The sequence below is a fragment of the Podarcis raffonei genome, chromosome 3 (assembly GCF_027172205.1).
Source record: "Podarcis raffonei isolate rPodRaf1 chromosome 3, rPodRaf1.pri, whole genome shotgun sequence".
In the NCBI taxonomy this organism is placed as follows: Eukaryota; Metazoa; Chordata; class Lepidosauria; order Squamata; family Lacertidae; genus Podarcis; species Podarcis raffonei.
The window spans coordinates 107,256,268-107,281,928 of record NC_070604.1 but is presented as its reverse complement, the minus strand read 5'-3'; the positions used below and the strand labels follow the sequence as shown (position 1 = coordinate 107,281,928).

The 25,661-nt window shown below is 41.0% G+C and overlaps 2 protein-coding genes across 5 annotated transcripts in view; one reads left to right on the top strand and one right to left on the bottom strand.

The window, feature by feature from the left end:
- BUB1 (BUB1 mitotic checkpoint serine/threonine kinase) overlaps positions 1–20,077 on the bottom strand; it is a 36,943-nt gene extending 16,866 nt beyond the window's left edge. For both annotated transcript variants that reach the window (XM_053383464.1, XM_053383465.1), the window contains exons 1-13: positions 19,926–20,077; positions 18,236–18,295; positions 17,265–17,409; positions 15,526–15,722; positions 14,301–14,344; positions 12,827–12,909; positions 12,419–12,471; positions 10,984–11,177; positions 10,240–10,397; positions 8,145–8,542; positions 7,605–7,657; positions 1,684–1,812; positions 20–115 (exon numbers count right to left, since the gene is read on the bottom strand). In XM_053383464.1, the coding sequence (XP_053239439.1) occupies positions 20–115; positions 1,684–1,812; positions 7,605–7,657; positions 8,145–8,542; positions 10,240–10,397; positions 10,984–11,177; positions 12,419–12,471; positions 12,827–12,909; positions 14,301–14,344; positions 15,526–15,722; positions 17,265–17,409; positions 18,236–18,295; positions 19,926–20,062 (1,747 nt within the window). In that variant the 5' untranslated portion in view covers positions 20,063–20,077. The remainder of the gene's footprint in view (positions 1–19; positions 116–1,683; positions 1,813–7,604; positions 7,658–8,144; positions 8,543–10,239; positions 10,398–10,983; positions 11,178–12,418; positions 12,472–12,826; positions 12,910–14,300; positions 14,345–15,525; positions 15,723–17,264; positions 17,410–18,235; positions 18,296–19,925) is intronic.
- An 85-nt stretch (positions 20,078–20,162) lies between these two features.
- The window catches only part of BCL2L11 (BCL2 like 11), a 94,609-nt gene continuing 89,110 nt past the window's right edge, over positions 20,163–25,661 (top strand). For all 3 annotated transcript variants that reach the window (XM_053383473.1, XM_053383481.1, XM_053383476.1), the window contains exon 1: positions 20,163–20,344. The gene's annotated coding sequence lies outside the window, so the exon portion shown is untranslated. The remainder of the gene's footprint in view (positions 20,345–25,661) is intronic.

Genomic DNA, 25,661 nt, shown 5'->3' with positions numbered 1-25,661 from the left:
CATCTATAGACATATATACCGTTATTTCTACAGTAGGCTTCAAACTCATCTTCATCTTCTGAAAGTATAGTAGTATCTTTGAAGGAAGATGCTTGGAAGACATCCATGATAAATCCTAGCAAAGGAAAAAGAAAAATTAAAAACAGATGCCAGGTTTTAAAAAAAGCCAACCCCACATACACTTAGTCAAAAATATAGCTCGTCGTGAGCTGCAAGAGGATTGCTACCTGCATTCTGCACCAAAGAAACTATCTGAGCTCAGTAGTCAATTTGCATTCACACAGTCCCAGCTTCTACCCTATTAAAGAGGCTTGCACATGTTAACTAGGATCAAGACCCTGCGCAAATTGACCCAAAGATGTGCCTCCAGAGAAGATATAAACTTTGCTGGATGTTAGCTTTTGTCCTTTTCTCAGAACAAATGCAGAAATATATATTCAAAACTGAGCTGCCGTTGGTTGATTTCTACTAATCTTCTGGAGAATCTTTTAATATTGTTCCGCCTGGCTTTTGGCTTGGAATTAACTTGATTCCCTTCCCCTCTTTCCTTTCTCCTTCCGTGACGGAACTCCTACTTGGGGACTTCCCTGGCTTTTTTCTGGCCCACATAGGACCAGTCTGGATAGTTAGCCTTGGTGAAGACTTGACGTTTTCATCCCCCAAAAAGGTTTTGAGTTTCTGCTGAAATAAGGCTGCATTTTAATGTTGTATTTTAATCTTGCTTTTAAAGTTGTATTTCAACCAATTGTTTTAGATTTGGTGTTAGCCGCCCTGAGCCCGGTCTTGGCTAGGGAGGGCGGGGTATAAATAATAATAATAATAAATTAATTGACATTTCACACCTCCATTCTAGGGAAATGCAATAGGACGTAACTGCTGGAAATGTCAGTTTCCTAAAGCCCTGTTTTAAGCAGTGCTTTTTTTTCCCCTTTAAAAATGTTTAGAGGCACTCTCATTTTGACTCAAGAAAATCACCATTTTATAGTTCAAATTGGGGAGAAAAAATGCAGTAAATGGACAAAAGGACAAAGATTCACAAAATGTTTAGGGGTATGCGTACCCCTGCGTACCCCCCAGATAAAAAGCACTGGTTTTAAGTACTACCTTGATAGCCATAGGTAACCAAGAATTCCATATAGGTGAATGAGCAGACTGGCAAAAGAGGGATGAATAGCTCCATCCCTGTTTGACTAGCCCACTTGATTTCAGTGCTAACTGCAGAAGAATTGAAGTCTCAACAACAACAACTGCACAAAAACCCAGAAGGCTGGCAGAAATGGGGGAACAGATCACTCTATCCCTCTGCCACTAGTCTGTTTTGTTGAAGACAATATTTTTAACTATAGTGGTACCTCGGGTTACATACGCTTCAGGTTACAGGACGCTTCAGGTTACAGACTCTGCTAACCCAGAAATAGTACCTTGGATTAAGAACTTTGCTTCAGGATGAGAACAGAAATCGTGTGGCAGCAGCAGGAGGCCCCATTAGCTAAAGTGGTGCTTCAGGTTAAGAACAGTTTCAGGTTAAGAACGGACCTCTGAAATGAATTAAGTACTTAACCTGAGGTACCACTGTAGTCTGGTCAGCGGCTAGCAGCCACAGAGAAGAGGTCTTCCCCTCCCCCACAGCCAACATGAAAACACAGGTTTTATACTCCTGTTTTGAAAGGACCATAAACTTACCCAGGGCCTCTTTAGTGTGAACAGTGGGAGATGGAAGTATTTTAGACGGAGTTGCTTGTGTCATACTTGATGTGTTTGGAGTGGTATGACGGTTGTCGTTGAAAATGGAAGAATTTCTACCACCCGATGCTAAAATAGTAAGAAAACCAACATAAGAATTTGACAGTGGAAAACATGCTTTGAAGTTAATGGACTTTATTACACATGTGCTCCTTTATTTCCACCAAAGGGGCACAATAGTTAACACTGGAACAAGCAGCAAGAAGACTTTGCTGTGCTTTATAGATCTGCATTCCTCTTAAAAAGAAAAGGGGAAAAAAGAAAAACGAAAGAAATATTTATGTGTGTATGTCAATAAAGGATAAAATGCTTTTACCCCAAAGTAAAGATAAAATGAATCGTATGAACTGAAGTTATATTTGGAACCCAAATTGAGCTTGTAACTGGTATGTAGCAGCCATGGGGGCTACTGTATCTAGAGCTGGTACATACAGTATTTTCAAATTGTTAAGTAGTAAGAGATTTCATGCTTTCAACAATTCAGCTCTCTCTTGGATTGTGTTCATAAGTGTATTTTTGTAAATTCCTGGATTGATAAGGCTTATAGATTTGGGCTGAAAAAGGATTCCAAGATTACACATGACTGTATGGTCATTTTTAAAACAAAGGAACAAAGAGACACCATTTTAGGACACTATTATAAAAAAAAGCCTAAAGATAGAAGGGAAGGGGATAATCGTGTTCAAAGAGATCCCAAAACACTTCTTGGCCCTGAGAAATAACTACACAGATTTGGCGACTGCTTTAAGAAGAAAGAATATTTTTTTTAGGTAGGAGTTTCCAGAAGGTCTCTCTTTCAAGTTCCAAGGGAGAAAACAAAGAATAAGAACTGTGGGAGAGAAAGAAAGATTTCTGGAGAAAAACGTAAAAGAGCTGGGATTGGAAAGTCCTTCCTCACTGGGGGCAGGGGCCTAAAAAAATCAGGATGGCTTTAAATCTATTTACAGAAAACACATGTTATTAGACTTCATAGAAAGATTTTACAGAATAAGAAACTTGGACAGGAATTTATTTCATCGGACTAAGTTAAAAAAAGAGGTGTGATTTTCTATGTTAAAGAAAAATGGAATCCCAAGTTGATGTTTAAGGATGAGGAGAGGAGATACATTGCTGTTGAGATTACAGCACAAGGCGATAAATTTCTTTTACTGGGAATCTATGCACCAAATGATGGTAAAGTGGAATTTTTAAAAAATTTGGACTCAAGACTTACAGACTATTTGGATTACAAATTGATTTTAATGGGTGACCTGAATGGGGTAGCCTCAACATTTATGGATAAGTCACAAGAACAAAAACTTCAAAATTCTGGAAGGTTACCAAAGATTTTTTTATATATATATGATGGATAAATATGACTTGTCAGATATATGGAGGCTAAGGAATCCTTCGGAAAGAGATTATACTTTTTTTCTCAAATTCAAGCCAAACATTTTTGAGAAACGACTATTTATGGATTTCTAGAGATCTGGTCCCTAGGGTCTGTAAAACTCAAATTTGCCCTAAGACTTGTTCTGATAATGATGCAGTGTTTTTGGAAATGAAATTATGTCTGCAGATGGAGGATGAATGATGAGTTGTTGAGTAATGAACAGATGATTGGCAAGGCCCAAAAGACTCTAAGAGATTATTTTGAATTAAATATGAATACAGAGGTAGAAACAAGAGTCATTTGGGATGCTAGTAAAGCTGTAATGAGAGGTTTCCTCATACAATAGAATTCGATAAAGAAAAAGAGAAGAATTTGAGAGCAATGCCAAAGAGCCAACAGATACAAAAATAAATTAAAGCTTTGCAAATTCAATTTTCTCAAATCATAAATCAAGAAATAGAAGGGAAAATAAAAACAATGAAACAGAGGAACTTTGAATCTGCAAATAAAGTGTGGAAAATTGTTGGCTTGGCAATTAAAAAAGAGACAGAAACAGAATACCATTACAAATATTGTATCTGATGGAAAATCTGTTGAAAACCCTGCAGACATAAGGAAATGTTTTCAGAAATATTTTAAACTGTATAAAAAAGGTAAAGAAGACAAGGATAAAATTGAGCAATTTCTTAATACAAATGAATTGCAGAAAATTCCCACAGATAAAAGACTCCTACTCAATGGTTTGATTACTAGACAGGAAGTTGAGACAGCTATAAATCAGATGAAACTATTCAAAGCCCCAGGACCAGATGGGTTATCAGCCAAATATTACAAAACTCTGAAAGATTAGCTAATTCAACCATTGGCAGATGTGTGTAGTAAGATTTTAAGAGGGGAGAAAGCACCTGAAACCTGGAAAGATGCTCATATAACCCTGATACCGAAATTAGACCATGATAGATCGGATGTTAAAAATTACAGACCAATCTCATTACTTAATGTGGATTATAAAAATTTTGCAAATATTCTGGCTAATAGATTGAAGAAGGTCTTAACAGAGTATATTCATAAGGATCAGGCAGGATTTCTGCCTGGACGACACATGAAAGATGATATTAGGAATTTAATTGATATATTGGAAAGATTAGAAGCTAAAAGAAATTGTAAAGCTTTATTAATGTTTATTGACGCGGAGAAGGCCTTTGATAATATCTCTTGGCTTTTTACGGAAAGAAATTTAGAAAGAATTGAGGTTGGTCAAGAATTCTTAAATAGTATCAAGGCGATCTATTCTGAGCAGAAAGCTAAAATTATTGTTAACAATGTGGTATCAGAGGAAATTAGAATTGAGAAAGGAACCAGGCAAGGGTGTCCACTCTCCCCTCTGTTATTTATTTCGGTTCTGGAGGTTTTGCTAAATATGTTGAGGAAAGAAGAGGAGGCTAAGGGCTTTGTAGTAGGATCCAAACAGTATAAATTAAAAGCCTTTGCTGATTAGTTGGTTTTAACTTTACAGGATCCAGAAACCAGTGCAATAAAAGCACTGGAGATGATTCGGGAGTTTGGGCAGGTGGCAGGATTCAAATTAAATAAGAGCAAAACCAAAGTTTTAGAAAAAAAATTGGACAATGATGAAAGGAGATTTTTTATTGAAAAGACAGGCCTGACCTATTCAAAAAAAAGTTAAGTACTTAGGGGTGAATTTAATGGCGAAGAACTTATATAAGGACAATTATGTAAAACTAGGGAATGAAATTAAAAGAGAATTAGAGATATGGACAAATCTAAAACTCACACTTATGGGCTGAATATTGGTGATTAATATGAATGTACTGCTGAAAATGTTGTTCTTGTTTCAAACTCTACTAATTATTGATAATATTAAATGTTTTAAAGAATGGCAGAAGGAGTTGTCAAAGTTTATCTGGCAGGCGAAAAAACCTAGAATTAAATATAAATTGCTTACCGATGTGAGAGAAAGAGGGGGGTTTTCCCTGCCAGATTTGAAGATATGCTTTGAAGCTGCGGCCTTCTGATGGATTAAAGACTACAATTAGACAATGAAGAGATCCTGGATTTGGAGGGATTGGATAATAGATTTCCTGGATTTGGAGGGATTGGATAATAGTGGTTTCAAGAATCATATAATTAGGAAAACGCTATACAATGTTTGGAGTAGATATAAAGATCTTTTACTACGAAAAACACCCAAATGGATCTCTCCAACGGAAGCACAGGCCCAAAAAAAGTTAAATATGGAAAACAAAGGGTTGAGATACTCTGATTTATTGATAGAGGACCGAGAAGGCTGTAAATTAAAACCGTTTGAACAAATTAAAGACAAGGTGAATTGGCTTCAATACTATCAAATTAATGAATTATTCAAGATTGATAAGAGAAATGGTTTTGCAACAGAAAAAACCAAATTGGAGACGGAATTGTTAAGATACTAATGTTAAAAACATGTCTAAAAATGTATAATCTGTTGTTGGAGTGGCATACAAAGGATGAACCAGTTAAATCGGTTGTGACTGATTGGGCACAAGATGTAGGACATAATATAATGATGGAGGATTGGGAGAGGCTATGGAAGAAAGGGGTAAAATTTACTGCATGTACGATGTTAAAGGAAAATATAATGAAAATGATGTATAGATGGTATTTAACTCCGGTTAAATTAGCTAAGATTTATCACAGTTGTGATAATATATATTGGAAATGTAAAGAAAAGGAAGGTACCTTTTATCACGTGTGGTGGACATGTTCCAAGGTGAGAGACTTCTGGGAAAAGATTTATAATGAATTTTTAAAAATGTTGAAATATACATTTATTAAAAAAAACCAGAGGCTTTTCTCCTTGGAATAATAGGTTCTGAACTGCCCAAGAAAGATGTAAAGTTATTTTTGTATGCCACAACTGCTGCTCAAATTTTAATAGCCAAGAAATGGAAGAATGGCAGATGAAAATGATGGAATATATGGAGTTGGCTGACCTTACTGGAAGAATCCGTGACCAAAAGAAGAGGAATACCAAGAAGAGTGGAAGAAATTTAAGGACTATTTGAATAAATACTGTGATATTAAAAATTAGAAATTACTTGAAAGTACCAAAATAGGCCTATGATTAAATTAAGAGTTAATTAAATAAATAAGATTTAGAACTTTAAGGAAAGTTAAGAAATTTTATTTTAATTGGAATATTGTGTTTTTAAAAAATGATTATCAGAAAACTGCTACATTTTAATTACAAGGAAATTCAGATGGGAGGGCTCAGAGGAAGCCCAAAATATGTTTATGAGGTTGACATCTTTCCGCAGGGCCTGCAAGACAGAGCTGTTCCACCAGGCCTTTGGCCAGGGCACAGCCTGACTCCCTCCTTTGGCAATCTTCACAGAACTCTAGCCCAATGGTTGCCATCAATTTGATTTGAATTAATTTTATAATGAATGATTTTAGAATGTTGTACTATTTTATTGTTGTTAGCCGCCCTGAGCCTGGCAGGGGAGGGCGGGATATAAATAAAATTTATTAATTATTATTATTATTAGTCTAGATAATTAACTAATTTGTGTTGTTTAGGTGTTTAGGTATTTACGGGTACCTTGTTTTTACTCTCTTTTTTGTTGTTGTTTCCCCCCCCCTGTTTTTCTTTTGTTGTGATATGTGTTATATCTGTAAGGAACTTAATAAAAATTATTTTTTTTAAAAAAAGTGTATTTTTGTGTGTGACATTTATATCTCACCCTTCCTCCAAAGTGCTCATGGCAGCAAAAAATACTTCTCTCCCCGCCACCCCAGACTTCCCCCTCTCTTCCACTCCTATCTTTACAGCCACCCTGTGAAGTAAGTTAAGCTGAGATAGAAGCTGAGATACAATCATCACATGGATGAGGCAGAATCAGGCACACAACTGATGCTGCCATGCCAGCCACACCTTCCAACATCGGTGTGATGAGAGCTTATGTATTCACACATTTGTAGGTGCTTCAGAACACCAGAGTCCCTGCCCAAGAGAGTCCTAGTTGCCTGCATACACTTAGGTGGCCCTTTCTCATGTTCTACTTAAGAACATACTGGTCAGAGTATGTGTTTGAGTGTATGCTGCCTGCATGAGATGCTGATGGGGCTGTGGGGTCCAGTTGCCCTTCCTCTACGCAATAATTACATACATGAAAATAGCTGATGTGACTGGTCCAGTGTCAACCCATTGTGCTTCATGGGGATTGGAACCTGAAACCTTCTGTCCTTAGTCCTACACCATACTGGGCTTTCCAGTGTTATGCAATGATTCATGAGCATGTTTGCTCTGTGGCCACGAAGCCCTTACAGTAGTTGGAGTCAACTTTATCATGGAGCCTCAACACAGCTGAACCACAGACCACTCACTGCCTGTAAGATAAAGTAGGAGACTTGTGAGCATAGCTCAATAGCCTGCTATGTTAGAGGGCTCACAGAGTATTACAAAGAGTGCAAGAGAGCAGATTATTACCATCTCTCATTTCTGCGGAGTGTTGCGGTTTCTGATGAGATGTGTCCAAGTGCCTGCACAGAAAAGCCAACGTGTTAAGTTCTCCAGTATTGGTTAAAGGCAACCTAATTCTTACAAGGTCAAAAACAGGTAGTGAAATATGAACAACATATTTGAGTGAGTGCTCAAAATGAGAGATGGGTGAAAGGAAGCGAATGGCTTTCTTTTAAAATTTATGACAGAGCCATCTGTTGAAAAGGAGCAGGGTGGTTTTAGGTCTGCCCAAAAATGCCATAGCAACAGGCATAGGCAAACTCGGCCCTCCAGATGTTTTGAGACTACAATTCCCATCATCCCTGACCACTGGCCCTGTTAGCTAGGGATGATGGGAGTTGTAGTCCCAAAACATCTGGAGGGCCAAGTTTGCCTATGCCTGCCATAGCATGTCTTCACAAATAATCCCCCTCAAGGAACGCACTCCAAGTTCCCCTCACCTAGTTGAAAGAAAAACTAGGGGGAAAACAATGGAGACAGGCATTAAGAGGCCTAGTTTTCACTTACTGCTCTCCATGATGGTAATCGTTGGAGAGGATAGCACGTTTCTGGGGCGGCTGATCATCAGAGCTGACTTGAAATCTGTGCAGACTATTCTCACAATCTTCAAGATCAAGTTTTGCTTTGGATGCAGCCTTTCCGCTGGGGATGGTTGATGCAGAAACCAAGATTGGTTGTTGCTGGAAATTCCTGACTGGTTGTGTAGCTGAAGCACCACCCACTGAAATCTCATCGGAAACTGCTATTTGCTGCCGACTTCCTACCAGCTGCGAAGCCGAAGGACCTGATGCCAAACTCTGATGTTCTGTCCCCAAATTCAAAGACTTCTGTAGATATCCAGCCAGGGAAGGTACTGCCCACTCTGGCTGACCCTGAGCTGCACAGGTTTGTATGTATGGGTCACCCTTAAAAAGTGAAGAAAAAGAACATTTAGGCAAGGAGAATCTTACACAATGTTTTAATGCATTTCTGACCCTGTCCAGCAACCTATGGCATTTCAAGACAAAAGTGTTAGTATGAAAATCGTGCATATTTTAAAAAACTTAGAATGGATTTAAAGCTTTAATGAATTTTTTATCAATTTAAATCTGCTTCCCATCATGCCCTGAAGACTTAGAGTGGAAATGTGTTTTAACACAGGAAGGACATACAAGTTTTGAAAGTTAGGCAATTCAAACAATACCATCTATTGCAGGACCAATAGGTATTATTGTCCATCAGCCCCAGTCAGCATGGGAAATAGATACGGGATGATGGGCGAGATTGGTTCCTCATTCCTAGCCTATTGACTTGAAGCCAGATGTGGCCAATACAGTGCCTTCTAGATGCTGTTGTACTATAACTCCTAACACCCCTGTCCACTGGCTGTGGCTAATGGGAGCTATAGTCCAACAATCATCTGCAGGGTACCATGTTAGCTTCCCCCACCAGCCCAACTGAAATAAAACCCACTGTCTAACCAAAGGAGCCAGGGCTACAGCACATTGCTTTGGCTTGGAGAAGGTCTCAGATACTATTTCCAACTCAAGCAGAGATTGTGGGAAGAATTTGGAGAGCCGCTGCTCCCAATACTAGGCGAGACTGGCTAGTGGGCAAACTCTGTAAAGTAATATATTCACTAAGTAAAAAATACACACAGCTCCTGAAAAACAACCTGACTTGGATTTTGGAAAGCTTATATAGGCTTGGAGTTGGAGGGGAACTACTGAAAATACTTTTAGGTACACGTTTTTGCAGTTTATCCCTTCAATCAATAATAATACTAATAATACTAATACTAATAATAATTTATTATTTATACCCCGCCCATCTGGCTGAGTTTCCCCAGCCACTCTGGGCGGCTCCCAATCGAGTGTTAAAAACAATACAGCATTAAATATTAAAAACTTTCCTAAAGAGGGCTGCCTTCAGATGTCTTTTAAAGAGAAGATAGCTGCTTATTTCCTTCACATCTGAAGGGAGGGCGTTCCACAGGGCGGGAGCCACTACCGAGAAGACCCTCTGTCTGGTTCCCTGTAACCTCACTTCTCGCAATGAGGGAACTGCCAGAAGGCCCTCGGTGCTGGATCTCAATGCCCGGGCTAAACAATGGGGGTGGAGACGCTCCTTCAGGTATACAGGACTGAGGCCAGTTCAAAGGTCAGCACCAACACTTTGAATTGTGCTCAGAAACGTACTGGCAGCCAATGCAGATCTCTTGGCGGCCACTCCCAGTCACCAGTCTAGCTGCCACATTCTAGATGAATTGCAGTTTCCACGTCACCTTCAAAGGTAGCCCCACATAGAACGCATTGCAGTAGTCCAAGCGGGAGATAACTCATTCCTGAGCTCTGTTTTAACAGTGTCTTGAGGATGCTGTTGCTTAGTCTTAACTGGCATACAGAGATATGGCTGGGGTATCTCACTAGAGCCGTTAATGAGGAGGGGGGCAGCTATGGGTCCTGGCGTGGAGTCTCTGCTGCTCCCCAAGGGTGAGAGAGGCGAGGAAGTCAGCACTTTCAAAGCATATTTTTCAACCAAGTAACATTTTGATGTTAACAACGCAGAGAATGAATATTTAAAAGAATGCCAATATAGTATACAGTATCACAAACATACATACCACTGTGGAGCTTTGAAGGGATTGCCAAGTAGACGGCTGTGCTACAGTTTTCTGGGATGTTGATGATGTCTGGGAGAGCTGATCTAGCCTCTGCTGTAGTTTCTGTAGCTCAAGGAGGTCATTTTCCTTCTTCTTCAAAAATTCTCTCTCATCATCCTCTGAATGTCAAATGCCATATTGCAGAAAGCAAAGCATCTATATGAATATTCTTTTAGTATGGAGGGAGGCAGTATCTATCTCCCACTTCCTCTTTGGTTATTGTTAATATCATAAATAACTACTATTATAAATTGTTAATAGCTATTATAAAAGGAAACTTAGCAACTCTGAAAAAACAGGAAAAGATAGACAGAGGCCAGGACAGAAGCCAGGATGATAGACAAGGTGTCAAAATACTTGTTAATTCTGAATATGTTAAGGTCTCCAAGGATATAGGATACATCTACACACAAAAACTGAATGAGTTACTTTGGATAAGTTGCCATATCTGAGAACTTTTAGGAAAATCAGGAAGGGACAGGAATTGTAATGGTTAGCTTCCCACTGCCACTGTGTTTTCAGCTATTACTAAGATCATAAATGTGAAAATTATGCCCCATTTATTTCAATGTGACACAAAGTGCAACTAGTTTAGCCTGGGTCCAGTCTAGTGTAGCTGCATGTTTTGTCTAATTTTAAAATGTCTTGCAACTCTGCCTTCAGGCTCTGGAGCAAGATTAGCTGGAAGTCTTAACTTGTAATTACCCCATTTTTTGTTCCTTTTCAGCTGCTCAGCCTTTTTAAAATGCGCATTTGCTCTGACTTCTTCAAAGCACAATTCAGAACCTTCACAGATGAGAAGGTTCTTGTCGTACATGACCTTCTGCTCAAGGTTAGGATTGGATGGAGTAGGTAGGATTTCTGACCTGGAAATAGTGGTGACATATCTAGGCTGTTCCCTGTGGAGGAAAAGAAGTGGCAAGTTTCTTTACAGCAACTATTGGCACAGTCTCTGCCCAAGGGCACCCATAACAGCACGCAACACTCCGAACAAGAGGGACCATTTAAACACAAACAAGCAACATCCTATCCTATCATGAAGCCGATAAATGGTAATACCAACAAGCAATTAACAGCGCCAGCCTCTAGACAACACCAATTCAAATGCCAAAAGAGTCTTTTGGGAAGGGAGATTTTCATAGGGTGCTCTTGGGTTTGTCTCTCCCCTTGTTCAGTCTAGCCTACTAGAAATGTGCATTCACTTTGGAGAAAGCCCAAATACCAAAGCAAGTCGCAGCATTCAGACCTACAAAGAAAACAAGCCTTCCCCAGTGCTGTCTAAAACAAAATAGGCTGGCCCTGAAATTCCAGAACTCCATAGAGTATTAGAGCTGTGACAGGCCCAATATAGGTATTTTCAGAGATGTTATTTCCCACCCCAGCCCCATGTAAATGAATGGAGACAGTGCCGCCTTCATCGGCAAGACTGGACATAGGGGGGAAATGAAGACTGAACCTTGGAAATAGCTGAGGGAGACGTCCACTGCTCAGAGACGGCTCCTTTGCCTGAAAGGCCATTGCCTTGGCAGGGTGGACTCCCCCCACCCTCCTCCCCAGCTATTTTTTTGGGGTGCTGCCTTTACTTTCCCAACTAGTTAGTTACTCTATTCATCAGCAACCTCCAGAGTAGTTCCTGCTCATGCTGTAGGAGCGAGCAGGGACTGCTCTGAAGACCCATAAGGAAGGGGCTCTGATAGCTGCTCCAGTGCAAACTTTCATTGAATGGAGATCTCCAATCATTTGAAAAACCAAAGGAGGCGGCACCATCCTAAGCAAAGAGGCCTTTGTGTTTAACAAAAACACAAAGCAGGTTAAAAAATGAATGGGGATTGGTTGTGATGATAAAGGGTAGTACCTTGTAACCCGCTCCCTTACCAAATGTTAGGGTAAAAATGAGGTAAAATGTCAATAAGAAATTAGGGCAGGAACAAGGCAGATCTCCTTTGGAAATGTATTATAGAATGAGTCTACCAATGAAAAAATTCAGCTTTACTGCTTCTAACTAGGGAAAGCTTAGTAAGGAAAGCAGAGTTTCCCCTTGGACTCAAGAGACAAGGCAAAGATGCACATTCAAGTATGCATTACCCAAGCCATTTAAGCATGGACATTCAAGTTGCAAATGTAACTCACAGTTACTTACATTTTTTCTTGTTCCCTACAGATGATGGGCTGTTGTTCAGAATTCGCTGGATTCTAGAAAATAGGAGAATAAATTCAGTTTGAGGATTCTTTTAGCACAGGGCTGAAAAGACAAGGAACAGGGCAGCGGAACAAGAAAGATACAAATTTAATAAATAACAATAATAAACAGAGGCCTCATGTGACCTTCACAGAGCCAAGTAAGCAAGGTGGAGGGTTTAAAAACTTTCTGTGGCAGGAAAACCTAGTTTAGAAAGAGTTTTTTTAACCCCTCTGCCTTAATGGGGCCTTCAGGAGATATTACAAGATCTCGGACACCCTCTTCCAACTGTTTCTCACATTCCCCACTTATATTCCTGCCACCTGTTCAAAGCTGCAATCACGTAACGAGTTGGTGGTTCTACTGTACCTGATTTTGATTAGCACAGACTGGGCCTTCTTTAGGAGCCATCTGATTTGACATTTGGGGATTAAGAGGCTGCAGAACACCAACTACAGGAGGAAAAAATACCATGAGAGAAACCAAGAATGGATGCTGATCATTAAAGACAGTTCACATATAAAAGAAGGGATGGGGAACCTGTAGCCTTCCAGATGATCTCAAGCGCCAACTCCTACCAGCCCCAGCAATTATCAGGGATGGTGAGAGCTATAGTCCAAGAACATCCAGGTCCACAGGTTTCCCCATCCCTGATCTAAGACTACTTCCACAAAATGACGATGGGGAAATGACTGGCTTCTAGAACCTGGTCTGTTTCTCTACATTAAAAGTGTTCAGTGTAGAATGCACCAGAACAGCAATACCACTTCAAACAAGTAGAGATTTAGATTACAAGCTTATCTCTTTCACTGGCTGAAGGCAAAAAACAGGCAAGAATAGAATGTATAAAATGAGCTTCTGTCATCTCTACCTACAAAAGAAGTTCAACAATGCCATTGCACCATAGCAATGTAGAGCGAAGCAATGGGGACGTCCAGGGGAATCACTCAAAACTGAGCAATTGGAGGCTATTTTGTATCCTACAGCAGCCTCCTGTGTCCCACTCCACACTGTCTAGGAGGGCCATCCAACATTTTGGAAACAATTTTCAGGGTTCCCAGATGGTTGCAGGGGAGAGGAGGGAAAGGAAAGCTACCCTTCCCTAAGTTAACCTAGCTTGGGATCCAAGCTATTCTATTTATGCAGAGCTCTTTTTCCTCATTCCTTTATTTTCTTTCCACTGGGCACACTCTCACTTAACCGGTGCTTTTTCTCCAGTCCAAAACATGCATCCTAGTCCAGTTCTGACCATTTTGGTCCGCAAACATGACACCTCGGCAAGTGTGTGGAAGGACTACAGCTCAGTGTTACAGCATCTGCTTTGTAGGTAGGAGGTCCCAGAGTCAATACCCAGCATCTTCAGTTAGTTATGGGACAGAACTCCATCTGAAATCCTGGAAAGCTGCTAGCAGTCAGTGCAGACAATACTGAACTGGATGGACCAGTGGCCCGGGTCAGCATAAAGGAGCTTTCTGTGTTCCTCTGCCCTTCAACACACATACGGGTTCAGTTTGCTGCAATCCTGCCTACTTGTTCACAGCAAACTCTCTTTGTTCACATGACAAAAATCCAACTCTTTGTTTCAGAGGACAGCCCACCCATCAGTTCCCCCCTATACAGAACCAGTAGATGGTTAAGATTTTCAAGAGGCCTTGGAGACAATGCCACAATGTGCGGTGCCATCAGGCAGAGACACAAAGGTTTTACATTAGCGTCATTTCAGTTCCCTCTTTGAAGGGCATGACCCTCAAGTTTATTTTCAGGAATTCTGACATCACTAAATTAATTTTTTTAAAAGCAAGTCGTAAGATTATTACATTGAAAGTGTAGAAAGTAAACCTACCGTGATTTGAAATTTGATTCTGAGGTAAGCAACTCTGCAAAAATCTAGGTTGAAGAAAAGAGACCGTAACTAGCATTGGCGATGGAAGGTTAAGAAGTCAAATACTTCTGTATCAATTAAGATTTAATTTAAAAGCTCAAGTTGAAGTTTAAAGATCACAGCAAAGACAGCTTAAAAGCAGGCCACACAACAGCAGTTTTCTAAAGTTGGTTACGATGAAATTATTCCCTAATCGCCTACATAGTCTCATTATCACCAAGCACAACACATACCTCACATGCCAATTAGAGTTTGAAAGCCTTTAACTCTTAAGCTTCATTTTCAGCCTCACCACTGTCAAGAGATGCAGCTTTTTTTTAAACAAAGAAGCACATATGGTCTTTGAATCTGTAATTCCAAGTTTTCCAGCTCACGCTTAATCAGACAACACCTGAGGCTTGAAAAAAATCTCAGCATATACTTATATACGCTCTGTCACAAGAGAGTAGGGCCCTGCGGGATTTGACATCTTTCCGCAGGGCCTGCAAGACAGAGCTGTTCCTCCTGGCCTTTGGTTTGGACTCAGTCTGACCCTTATGGTTTTGATCTATGAAGCTGCATTTTAAATTGTACTTTAACCTGTATTTTAAATTGGGGGTTTTTTTCTTCCCTATTACGTTTTTATTGCAATTTTACTGGTGTTAGCCACCCTGAGGTTGGCTGTGGCCGGGAAGGGCGGGGTATTAATAATAATAATAATAATAATAATAATAATAATAATAATATAATAACTTTCCTCTGCAACAGGGGTGGGGAACTTCAGGCCCAGGGGGCCAAATGCAGCCTCAAAAGTCCTCTCTATCTAGGCCTCAGAACTATCTTCAGGCCCCACCCTTTCCCCCCAACTCATGGCCCTCCTTTTGCCTGGTTGGAATGTGTACCTAAACTGTGATGCCCCTTGCTTTCTTGGATGGAGCATAGAGAGGGGTGTCTGGATGTGTGTCGAACCTAGTCTACAGAGCAGGTAAAATTTACATTTGCTGCTCTACCCACTTTTCCTCTGACCCGCCCATCAAAAGCCACCCACAGGAGCTGTGATAGGTGTGGCCTGGGAAGGGGGCTGGGGGCCAAACAAAAAGACCTGGAGGGGCACATTCTGCCCCAAACTAGAGGTTCTTCCCCTTGGACTCCACTGTCTTTACTTTACAAAATCAGTTTGTCAATCACAGGCCAAATATAGACATACCTGTACTGTTGATGCAACTTCTCAATTGGTTCTGCTCCATTCTGAATACCCTTTTGAATAACAGCGCTTGCATGAGATATATTTCCTTGCATGCCAAGCTTCTGAGCCCAAGCACAATACAGAAGAGATGATTTGCTACCAATCCCTTGGCTGCACAAATAGTCAAAAAAATTGCTCGGCTTATCGATGAAGTCGGCCTAGAGGAGATATAGACATATGCACATTAACATTCATTTAAAAGAAAGTGAAGTCAGCTTAGTAACAATAATGTTTGTTCCATTATAAAAGCAAGAACAAGAAAACAACCAACACTACCATCGCTATTTGCAAACTAGCTTTGTGTGAGCGTGAAAACATATTTCAAGACAAGCTACTCACCTGGGTAGCAACTAGTTCAATTTTGAATTGAGCATAAGTGACCGAAAGGCCACTCATTGATTCATGACCACATGAACCAAGAAGAGAGTAAAGGGCTCTTCAATCTCTTCTTGTCCATTCTACACCTCATACAAGCCAAGAAACAGGCATCAGTAGTTGAAGTACACAGTGAGAGAACTCCAAGCCCTGCAGACAAGGCCATCTCTATCACCTGGCCAAGTGGAAGAAGGTATCCAGTTCATTTCCTGGTATGTCTGGTTAAAAAGATCTCTGTCAGCCGGTGTGGAGAAAGATCCCTGTCAGAAAGTTTGGAGAGCTGCTGCCAGCAAAAGCAGACTACTTTGCAACCATATCACTATTTTTTTAAATGGCATGAATGGACAATAATGAGATGGACCAACAGAAAAAGTAAATTGCCTTATACCAAGTCCATCTAGCTCAGCACTGGCTACCCTGACTGGCAGCGATTCTGCAGGGCTTCATAGAATCATTGAATTGTAGACTTGGAAGGGATCCTGAGGGTCATCTAGTCCAACCCCCTGCAATGCAGGAATCCCATGACAGAGGAGCCAGGTGGGCAGGGTATAAATAATAAAATTAATTATTATTATTATTATGCAGGAATTCTTTCCAGTCTTACCTGGAGATGCCAGGGACTGAATCTGGGACTTCTTGCATACAAATCAGGTGCTCTGCTATTGAGCTCCGAACCTCCCCTGATGATGTGACTTAGTAAAAAGCAGCTTCACAGGGTAAAAGGAGAGTTTTACTACCTATTCAGATCAGGCGTGCAGCAGAATGTGTGGTACAAGAGCTATCTGCTTGGGCTTGGTTATAGTAAAGGGCCAAGTGAAACTTTGATTGTGTCTTGGTACACACAGAAGGAAACACTTGTGACACACCACAGGAAATTGGAGAGGGTCAGGGGGTCGCCAGGTTGCCATCCAAAGAGGGATGGTGAATGTTCAGACCTAGAGACGTTGCTGGACTCAAATTTCCATCAACGCTAGCCAGCTTTGACAATGGTCAGGGCAAAGGAATTGGAGTCCAGCATCATCTGGAAGGTGACAGGATACGCACCCCTGCACTAAAAGATACCCCCACACTCTGACATTCCTTTTAATTGCTAACTAACCAGATAAACAGGACTTCCACTGAACATCAATAAACATCAGATTAAACATTACACAATCCAAAGGTACAATAATTTAGATTCTTTTAATGCAAACATAATTATATCCCAACTTATAATTATATAATTTAAGGCTACTTACATCAATCCAAAACAAAAACTTAAAAACAATTTACTGTTCAGCATGTGCAAAGTTTTAATAAATTGTGCATCTATTCTGTATACGTACAAATGTCACACAGCAGTTGATGAATCTTGCGTCATGCTGGTACCTCTTGTCACTTAAAAATATTTTCACAAGCCGCTCCAGCAAGTACAGTAGGTGCTTTTGTCTCCCTTCTACTCCTGATAGACCTTCAACCCACTGAAAATACCTAAAAAGAGGAATTGATCAATTGTATGTCTTACAGCAGCGATTCCCAATCTTGGATCCCCAGATGTTGTCGAACTACAGCTCCCATCTGCCCCAGCCAGCATGGCCAATTACCAGGGATAATGGAAAAGGTAGCTGAAAAACAGCTGGACACCCAAGGATGGGAAAGGCTGCCTTACAGTATAGTTAGAATCCCTACTAAATATGTGGCCAGACACTATGAAGACATTTCACCAAAAGGAGCTGTTAACATGGATGCTGCCAGCTGCCAGGATCTCTATAGCAAAACAGTGGAAAGCATTTTTTAAAAATCTGACTGCATCCTTATGATATAAAAACATTTGGGATTTAGTTATTGCAGAAAAGTAACACAAGCTACAGGTCTCTAAGGGGCAAGAATATTTTGATCATTTCTAATCATTGCGGAGGGTTTTTATTTCATATGGTTTAGTTTCAGATATACAGGCATCTCTCTGCTCTCCATTTAGAGAAATATGGTTGTCATTGATTTTAGATCGGGTGTTATTATTTAGCTTTACTTGGAGTAATTGGTCTTTTTTGTTAGTACAGTCATACCTCGGGTTGAAGTAGCTTCGGGATAAATATTTTCGGGTTGCTTGCGCTCAAAATGACGTCATGCGCAGAAGCAGCGAATCACAACCTGTGCAGACACGCGGACGTGGGTTGCGTTCGCTTCTGGATACGAACGGGGCTCCAGAACGGATCCCAGTCACATCCAGAGGTACCACTGTACTTTTTTGTTTGTGGTTATAAAATAACTTGAATAAATCTAGAAAAGACAGAGGGCAGCCAGAGGAAAGACTAACCTATACCAAGGATCAAGTGGGTCATCACCGCTGTAGTTCTGTATGAGAGTTTCAAACATTCTGTGAAACAAAGCAGACAGCATCATATCAGCATTTAACACATTATGGCAATTTAGCAGTATTTGAATGGATCTGGCACTGTATCCCACAGTGATTTCGCAGACCCCTTCAAAGATACAGGTGCCTGATCTCTTCCCCCTCCCCTTGCTACAAACTAGGGCTAAATTGGTGGCTCCAAACTATAAAGATAAGGGAGGGCCACCAGTATCCACCAACCTAAACAGAATAATAATAATAATAATAATAATAATAACAACTTATTATTTATACCTCACCCACCTGGCTGAGTTTCCCCAGCCACTCTGGGCGGCTCCCAATAAAATATTAAAAACAGTACAGCTTTAAATATTAAAAACTTCCCTTCAGATGTCTTTTAAAGATAGAAGTGCTGTCAGCCTTCAAAAACCTGAAACTGGCTCTGAATGAAAGTGAAAACATGAGCAGCAGCCACATTAATTAAAGTTTGGTGCTTAGGCACAATATACCCAACCTTTTCAGTTGGCACTGAAGCTCTATAATGTTATCTTTATGCTGTGAACCACCCTCAGATATTTAGATGAAGGGTAGTATACAAATATTATTAATAATAATCTGTAGCTAGGCCTGTATGGAACTGTCACTATGTTCCTCCTGGTACCTACTAGGGGATTTCTTTCTTAATTGAAGGGGTGGGCTAAATCAATCACCTGTTGCTTGACAACTCTTACCATTAAAGTGTTTTATCACACTCTTTGACCCATGACATTTAGGATTGCCACCAGACGCAGGTGGCGCTGTGGTCTAAACCACAGAGCCTAGAGCTTGCCGATCAGAAGTTCGGCGGTTCGAATCCCCGCGACGGGGTGAGCTCCATTTGCTCAGTCCCAGCTCCTGCCCACCTAGCAGTCCGAAAGCACATCAAGTGCAAGTAGATAAATAGGTACCACTCTGGCGGGAAGGTAAATGGCGTTTCCATGTGCTGCTCTGGTTTGCCAGAAGTGACTTAGTCATGCTGGCCTTGTGACGCGGAAGCTGTCTGCGGACAAACGCTGGCTTCCTCAGCCTACAGAGCGAGATGAGTACGCAACCCCAGAGTCGTCTGTGACTGGACCTAACAGTCAGGGGTACCTTTACCTTCACCTATTTAGGATTGCAGCCATTACATACTGAGATTAAAACTCTTTTGTTGACCACCAGCATTACACTTTCCATTTTTAAGTTCAGAATAGAGTAGTTGCTTTGACCATGGAGCAAAGGAAGCTAGACAAAATACACCTTCATAAAAAAAACCCAAACCACCTTACTTCCAGGCAGCAAAACTGAGGGTACCATTTTGCTGAATATTCTTGGGGTTGGTGGAGGAGATTCTTGGTGGTGGAGGAGATATTTCCTGACATTCCCTTGCAGGTGAGGCAGCCTCTGGGTTCAGAGTAAGAGAGGGAGGAGGACGGTCCCCTTACCTGTCCCCAAACAGCTTCAAAGCCATGAGAGAAAACACGCACAAGCAGCGCGGAGTCTCACTGCCATCGCCTCTGTGCATGTGCAGAGTGCAACTTACCCCTCCCCCATCCTTTCAGATTTCAGGCCCGCGATAAAACCCGGGGAGGGGAACGAGCCTCGCTTCCCCCCCTCCTCAGTCGCGACTACTCACTGTGCGCGCGCGGAAAGCTCCGCGGCTGCCCCAGGAGCCAGCGAAGCCATGGAAGCTGCCGCGTCCACCATAACTGGGAAGAAACATTTAAAAAAATTCAAACCGTCCCGCGCAGCCGCACAAGGCGTTCTGGCCATTTCGGGATTGGCCGGAGTCAGAGCCAATCAGAACGAAGGAAGGCAGAGAGCCCCTCGATGGAGAGGACGCAGTAACGCTACTGTTACCGAAGAGGTAAAGGGGGGGGGAAATCCAGATAAGCATTACCCACGACCCTCGCTTCCGGTTCGCATTCGAAGCCCGCCGTATGCGGGGCAGAAAGATAATACCAAGAGGGGGCGGAGCTTCGCGTTTTTGGTGTCCGGTCCCCACGACTTTTGCATCAGCTACTTGCCCCGCGCGCTCAGTTGGGAACCGGAAGTGTAGGTGCAGCTTTTTTATTATTATTAATTTCATTTTTATATTTATTTATATTATTGCTGATATTTACAACAACAACAATAAATTATTTGTATAAGGTAAAGGGACCCCTGACCATTTGGTCCAGTTGTGACTGACTCTGGGGTTGCGGCGCTCATCTCGCTTTATTGGCCGAGGGAGCCGGCGTACAGCTTCCGGGTCATGTGGCCAGCATGACTAAGCCGCTTCTGGCGAACCAGAGCAGCGCACGGAAACGCCATTTACCTGCCCGCTGGAGCGGTACCTATTTATCTACTTGCACTTTGATGTGCTTTCGAACTGCTAGGTTGGCAGGAGCAGGGACCGAGCAATGGGAGCTCACCCCGTCGCGGGGATTTGACCTGCCGACCTTCTGATCGCCAAGCCCTAGACTCCGTGGTTTAACCCACAGCGCCACCCGTGTCCCAATTATTTGTATACCACCCTATTAAACGCTAAGCTAGCCTTATTCACCTTCGTAGTTTCCTATCACAGTAGCAGGAAACAAAAGTTGGCCAAATAAGTCTGCAATCCTATCGCTACTTCCCTGGAATTCAACAGGCCTCATGAAATATACTCGGAGTCAAGAGTGGATTTCATGCTCTTTATTCAGCTCATAGTGGTGAGGAGGAATGAAAGTTTCCCCAAAGTATCTGCTTTATATACATTATTTACACAATGGGCTGCACGTGATTGGCTAATTCCGGGATTCTCCTTAGGCCAATCAGGTTGTGGATTCACTTCCATCAGGAGCTGGATTGGGTGGCTCCTGCGGACCAATCAGACTGCTGCATTCTGAATCCTATTGTTCTAGGACCAATCAGACTGCTGCATTTTGGATCCTATTCAACTCGGTACATAACACCTCACTTGCTTTATTTAATTTTATTTGCTTACTGTATCTCTATCCCACCTTTTCTTCCAAGCAGCTCAAAAGTGGCGTGGCATGGTTCTCTCCTTTCTCATTTAATCCGCCGCAACAACCCTGTGAGGAAGGTTACCGTGAACTGACCAGGGGGCTGATTTGAACCTTGCTCTCCCAGGTCCTAGTCCATCGCTCTAACCACTACACCACACTGGCTCTGAGCAGACTTGGCGAGGATTGTGCTACTAGTTATACTGGCACCCACGGCAGAAATTATCACAAATCACCTATCTCTGAAAGTAAAGATGTTATTGTTGTTTAGTCGTTTAGTCGTGTCCGACTCTTCGTGACCCCATGGACCAGAGCACGCCAGGCACCTCTGTCCTCCACTACCTCCCGCAGTTTGGTCAAACTCATGCTGGTAACCTCGTAAACACTATTCAACCATCTCGTCCTCTGTCGCCCCCTTCTCCTTGTGCCCTCCATCTTTCCCAGCATCAGTGTCTTCTCCAGGGAGTCTTCTCTTCTCATGAGGTGGCCAAAGTACTGGAGCCTCAGCTTCACGATCTGTCCTTCCAGTGAGCACTCAGGGCTGATTTCCTTTAGAATGGATGCGTTTGATCTTCTTGCAGTCCATGGGACTCTCAAGAGTCTTCTCCAGCACCATAATTCAAAAGCATCAATTCTTCGGCGATCAGCCTTCTTTATGGTCCAGCTCTCACTTCCATACATCACTACTGGGAAAACCATGGCTTTAACTATACGGACCTTTGTTGGCAAGGTGATGTCTCTACTTCTCAAGATGCTGTCTAGGCCTGTCATTGCCCTTCTCCCAAGAAGCAGGCGTCTTTTAATTTCGTGGCTGCTGTCACCATCTGCAGTGATCATGGAGCCCAAGAAAGTAAAATCTCTCACTGCCTCCATTTCTTCCCCTTCTATTTGCCAGGAGGTGATGGGACCAGTGGCCATGATCTTCGTTTTTTTGATGTTGAGCTTCAGACCATATTTTGCACTCTGCCATCAAGGTTGTGTCATCTGCATATCTGAGGTTGTTGATATTTCTTCCGGCAATCTTATTTATTTTTTTTTTTTAATAATATTTTTATTGAACAATTTTTTATATAACAGAAACAAAACATACATGAACAAACATTCAACAATAATAAAACATAAAACAAGTACCATTTCATAACCCAATTTCTAAACCTTACTTCCTCGACCTCCTCTTACTTCCCGTTTCTGTATTCCAAATTCTTACAGTTATTCAGCGAAATCTTGCCTTATTTTATTATAAATTTATGCTAATCACCCTTATTCTCTTTGTCATAACCATTACTGATAGTAACCATTTGTTTTAATCCAACATCATTCTAACTGTCTCCAATTTTATAATATTTCTTTAAGTAGTCCTTGAACTTTTTCCATTCTTCTTCCGCCGCTTCTCTTCCCTGGTCTCGGATTCTGCTCGTCATCTCTGCCAAGTTCATATAGTCCATCACCTTCATCTGCCATTCTTCCAGTGTGGGTAGATCCTGTGTCTTCCAGTACTTTGCAATAAGTATTCTAGCTGCTGTTGTAGCATACATGAAAAAAGTTGTATCTGTCTTTAACACCCCCTGGTCGACAATACCCAAGAGAAAGGCCTCTGGTTTCTTGGGGAAAGTATATTTAAATACCTTTTTCAGTTCGTTATAAATCATTTCCCAGAATGCCTTAATCTTCGGGCACGTCCACCAGAGGTGAAAGAATGTACCTTCCTTTTCTTTACATTTCCAACATTTATTATCAGGCAAGTGATAGATCTTTGCAAGCTTGACTGGGGTTATGTACCACCTATAAATCATTTTCATTATATTTTCTCTTAAGGCGTTACACGCCGTAAACTTCAACCCGGTGGTCCACAACTTTTCCCAATCAGCAAACATGATGTTATGACCAATGTCCTGAGCCCATTTAATCATACTTGATTTTACCATTTCATCTTGTGTATTCCATTTCAGCAGCAGATCATACATTTTTGACAAATTCTTAGTACTGGATTCTAACAGTTCAGTCTCTAATTTTTAAAGATGACCAAGGAAGATATTTGGCAATTGAAATTCAATTTCAAGGAGAAAAATTTCTGATAGTGGGGGTGTATGCACCAAATGAAGGGAAAACAGAATTCTTTAAGAAGTTGCATGAGACTTTAACGGACTATATGGACTATAAACTGATTATGATGGGAGACATGAATGGAGTAGTTTCAACAAATATGGACAAATATGGACAAAGCACAAAGACAGGTAGTCACAAAAGATGGAAGACTACCAAAAACCTTTTTTGAAATGACTGACAATATGGATTTGATTGACATTTGGAGAACAAAACACCCACTAGAGAGAGAGGGAACCTTCTTTTCTGAAGCCAAATTGACATGGACTAGGATCGACCAAATTTGGGTGACTAGCGGTATGGCGTCGAATATAAAGAAAGTGGAAATCTGCCCAAAAACTCTCTCCGACCATAATGCAGTAAAGATGGTGATGAAGCAAACAACAACTGGCTCTTTCAGATGGAGAATGAATGACACCTTATTTAGAGACGAGGAGATCTGTAAAAAGGCCCAAAAAACCCTGAAAGATTATTTTGAAATTAATCTAAGGACTAAAGTAGAAAAAAGAATAGTATGGGACGCAAGCAAAGCCGTGATGAGAGGGTTTTTGATACAACAAAATACATTAAAGAGAAGAAAGCAAAATGAGAGGAAGGAGAAAATTCTGGATAAGATAAAAGAAGGGGAAAGGAAATTAAGATTGAAGCCAAAATCGCAAGAGATTCTAAGAGAAATTAAATTGTACCAAACACAATATATGGAACTGATGAATCAAGAAATAGAATGGAAAATTAAACAAATGAGACAGAAGTCTTTTGAATCTGCAGATAAATGTGGCAAGTTATTGGCTTGGCAAATAAAGAAGAGACAAAAACTCAACACGGTAACAAACTTAGAAGTGGAAGGAAAGAACATATGCAACCCAGTAGAAATTAGGAATTGTTTTCAGAACTACTTTAGACAATTGTATACACAAGGGCCGCAGAATGAAACAGATATACAACAATTCCTCGAGAAAAATGGGCTGAAAAAGATCTCGCAGGAAAGTAAGACAATTTTGAATCAGGAGATATCAATACAGGAAATAGAAGATGCCATTCAAAACATGACGTTGGGCAAATCACCTGGACCGGATGGACTGACTTCCAAATACTACAAAGTTTTGAAGGAAGGACTTATACAACCTTTGAAGGAAGTCTGTAATGAGATTATGAAGGGGAAAAGGGCACCCGATACGTGGAGAGAGGCCTACATTACACTTATACCAAAGACAGAGACTGAAAAGACCCAACTTAAGAACTACCGACCCATCTCCTTACTAAATGTGGATTACAAAATCTTTGCTGATGTTTTAGCAAAGAGACTGAAAAGAGTTTTGATGGAGGAGATTCATGGGGACCAAGCGGGCTTTCTCCCGAAAAGGCACTTGTCGGATAATGTAAGGAATATAATTGACATTTTGGAGAAGCTGGAAGTGAATATAAACACTAAGGCTGTTTTGATATTTGTGGATGCCGAGAAAGCCTTTGACAACATTTCTTGGAGTTTTATGTTGAAGAACCTCCGGGGGATGGGGGTAGGCCAAGGGTTTGAAAATGGTATAGGTGCAATATATTCTGAACAGAAAGCAAAATTAATTGTAAATAATGTTGTAACAGAAGAGTTTAAGATTGAAAAAGGGACACGACAGGGGTGCCCTATTTCCCCATTACTTTTTATATCGGTCCTTGAGGTTTTGCTTAATATGATCAGGAGGGACCAGTTGGTTAAAGGCATTCAGGTCGGAGTCAAACAATACAAATTGAGAGCATTTGCAGATGACCTGGTACTTACATTACAGGAGCCAGAAGCTAGCACGAAAAGAGTTTTGGAAATAATCCAAGAGTTTGGTCAATTGGCAGGATTTAAATTGAATAAGTTAAAGACTAAGGTATTGGAGAAAAATCTAACACAGATTGAAAAAGAAAGGTTTCAGAATGAGACGGGGTTGACTGTGGCTAAAAAAGTGAAATATTTGGGTGTGAATATGACAGCTAAGAATGTGAATTTATTTAAAGACAATTATGAAAAAACTTGGACAGAAGTGAAAAAAGATCTAGAAATATGGTCAAACTTGAAGCTTTCCTTGTTAGGTCGAATTGCAGTTATAAAGATGAATGTTTTGCCAAGAATGTTGTTTTTGTTTCAAACATTACAAATAATGGATAAAATGGACTGTTTCAAGAAGTGGCAGAAAGATATATCTAAATTTGTCTGGCAGGGCAAGAAGCCCAGAATAAAATTTAAGATATTAACGGATTCAAAGGAAAGAGGGGGGTTTGCCCTGCCAGACTTTAAATTG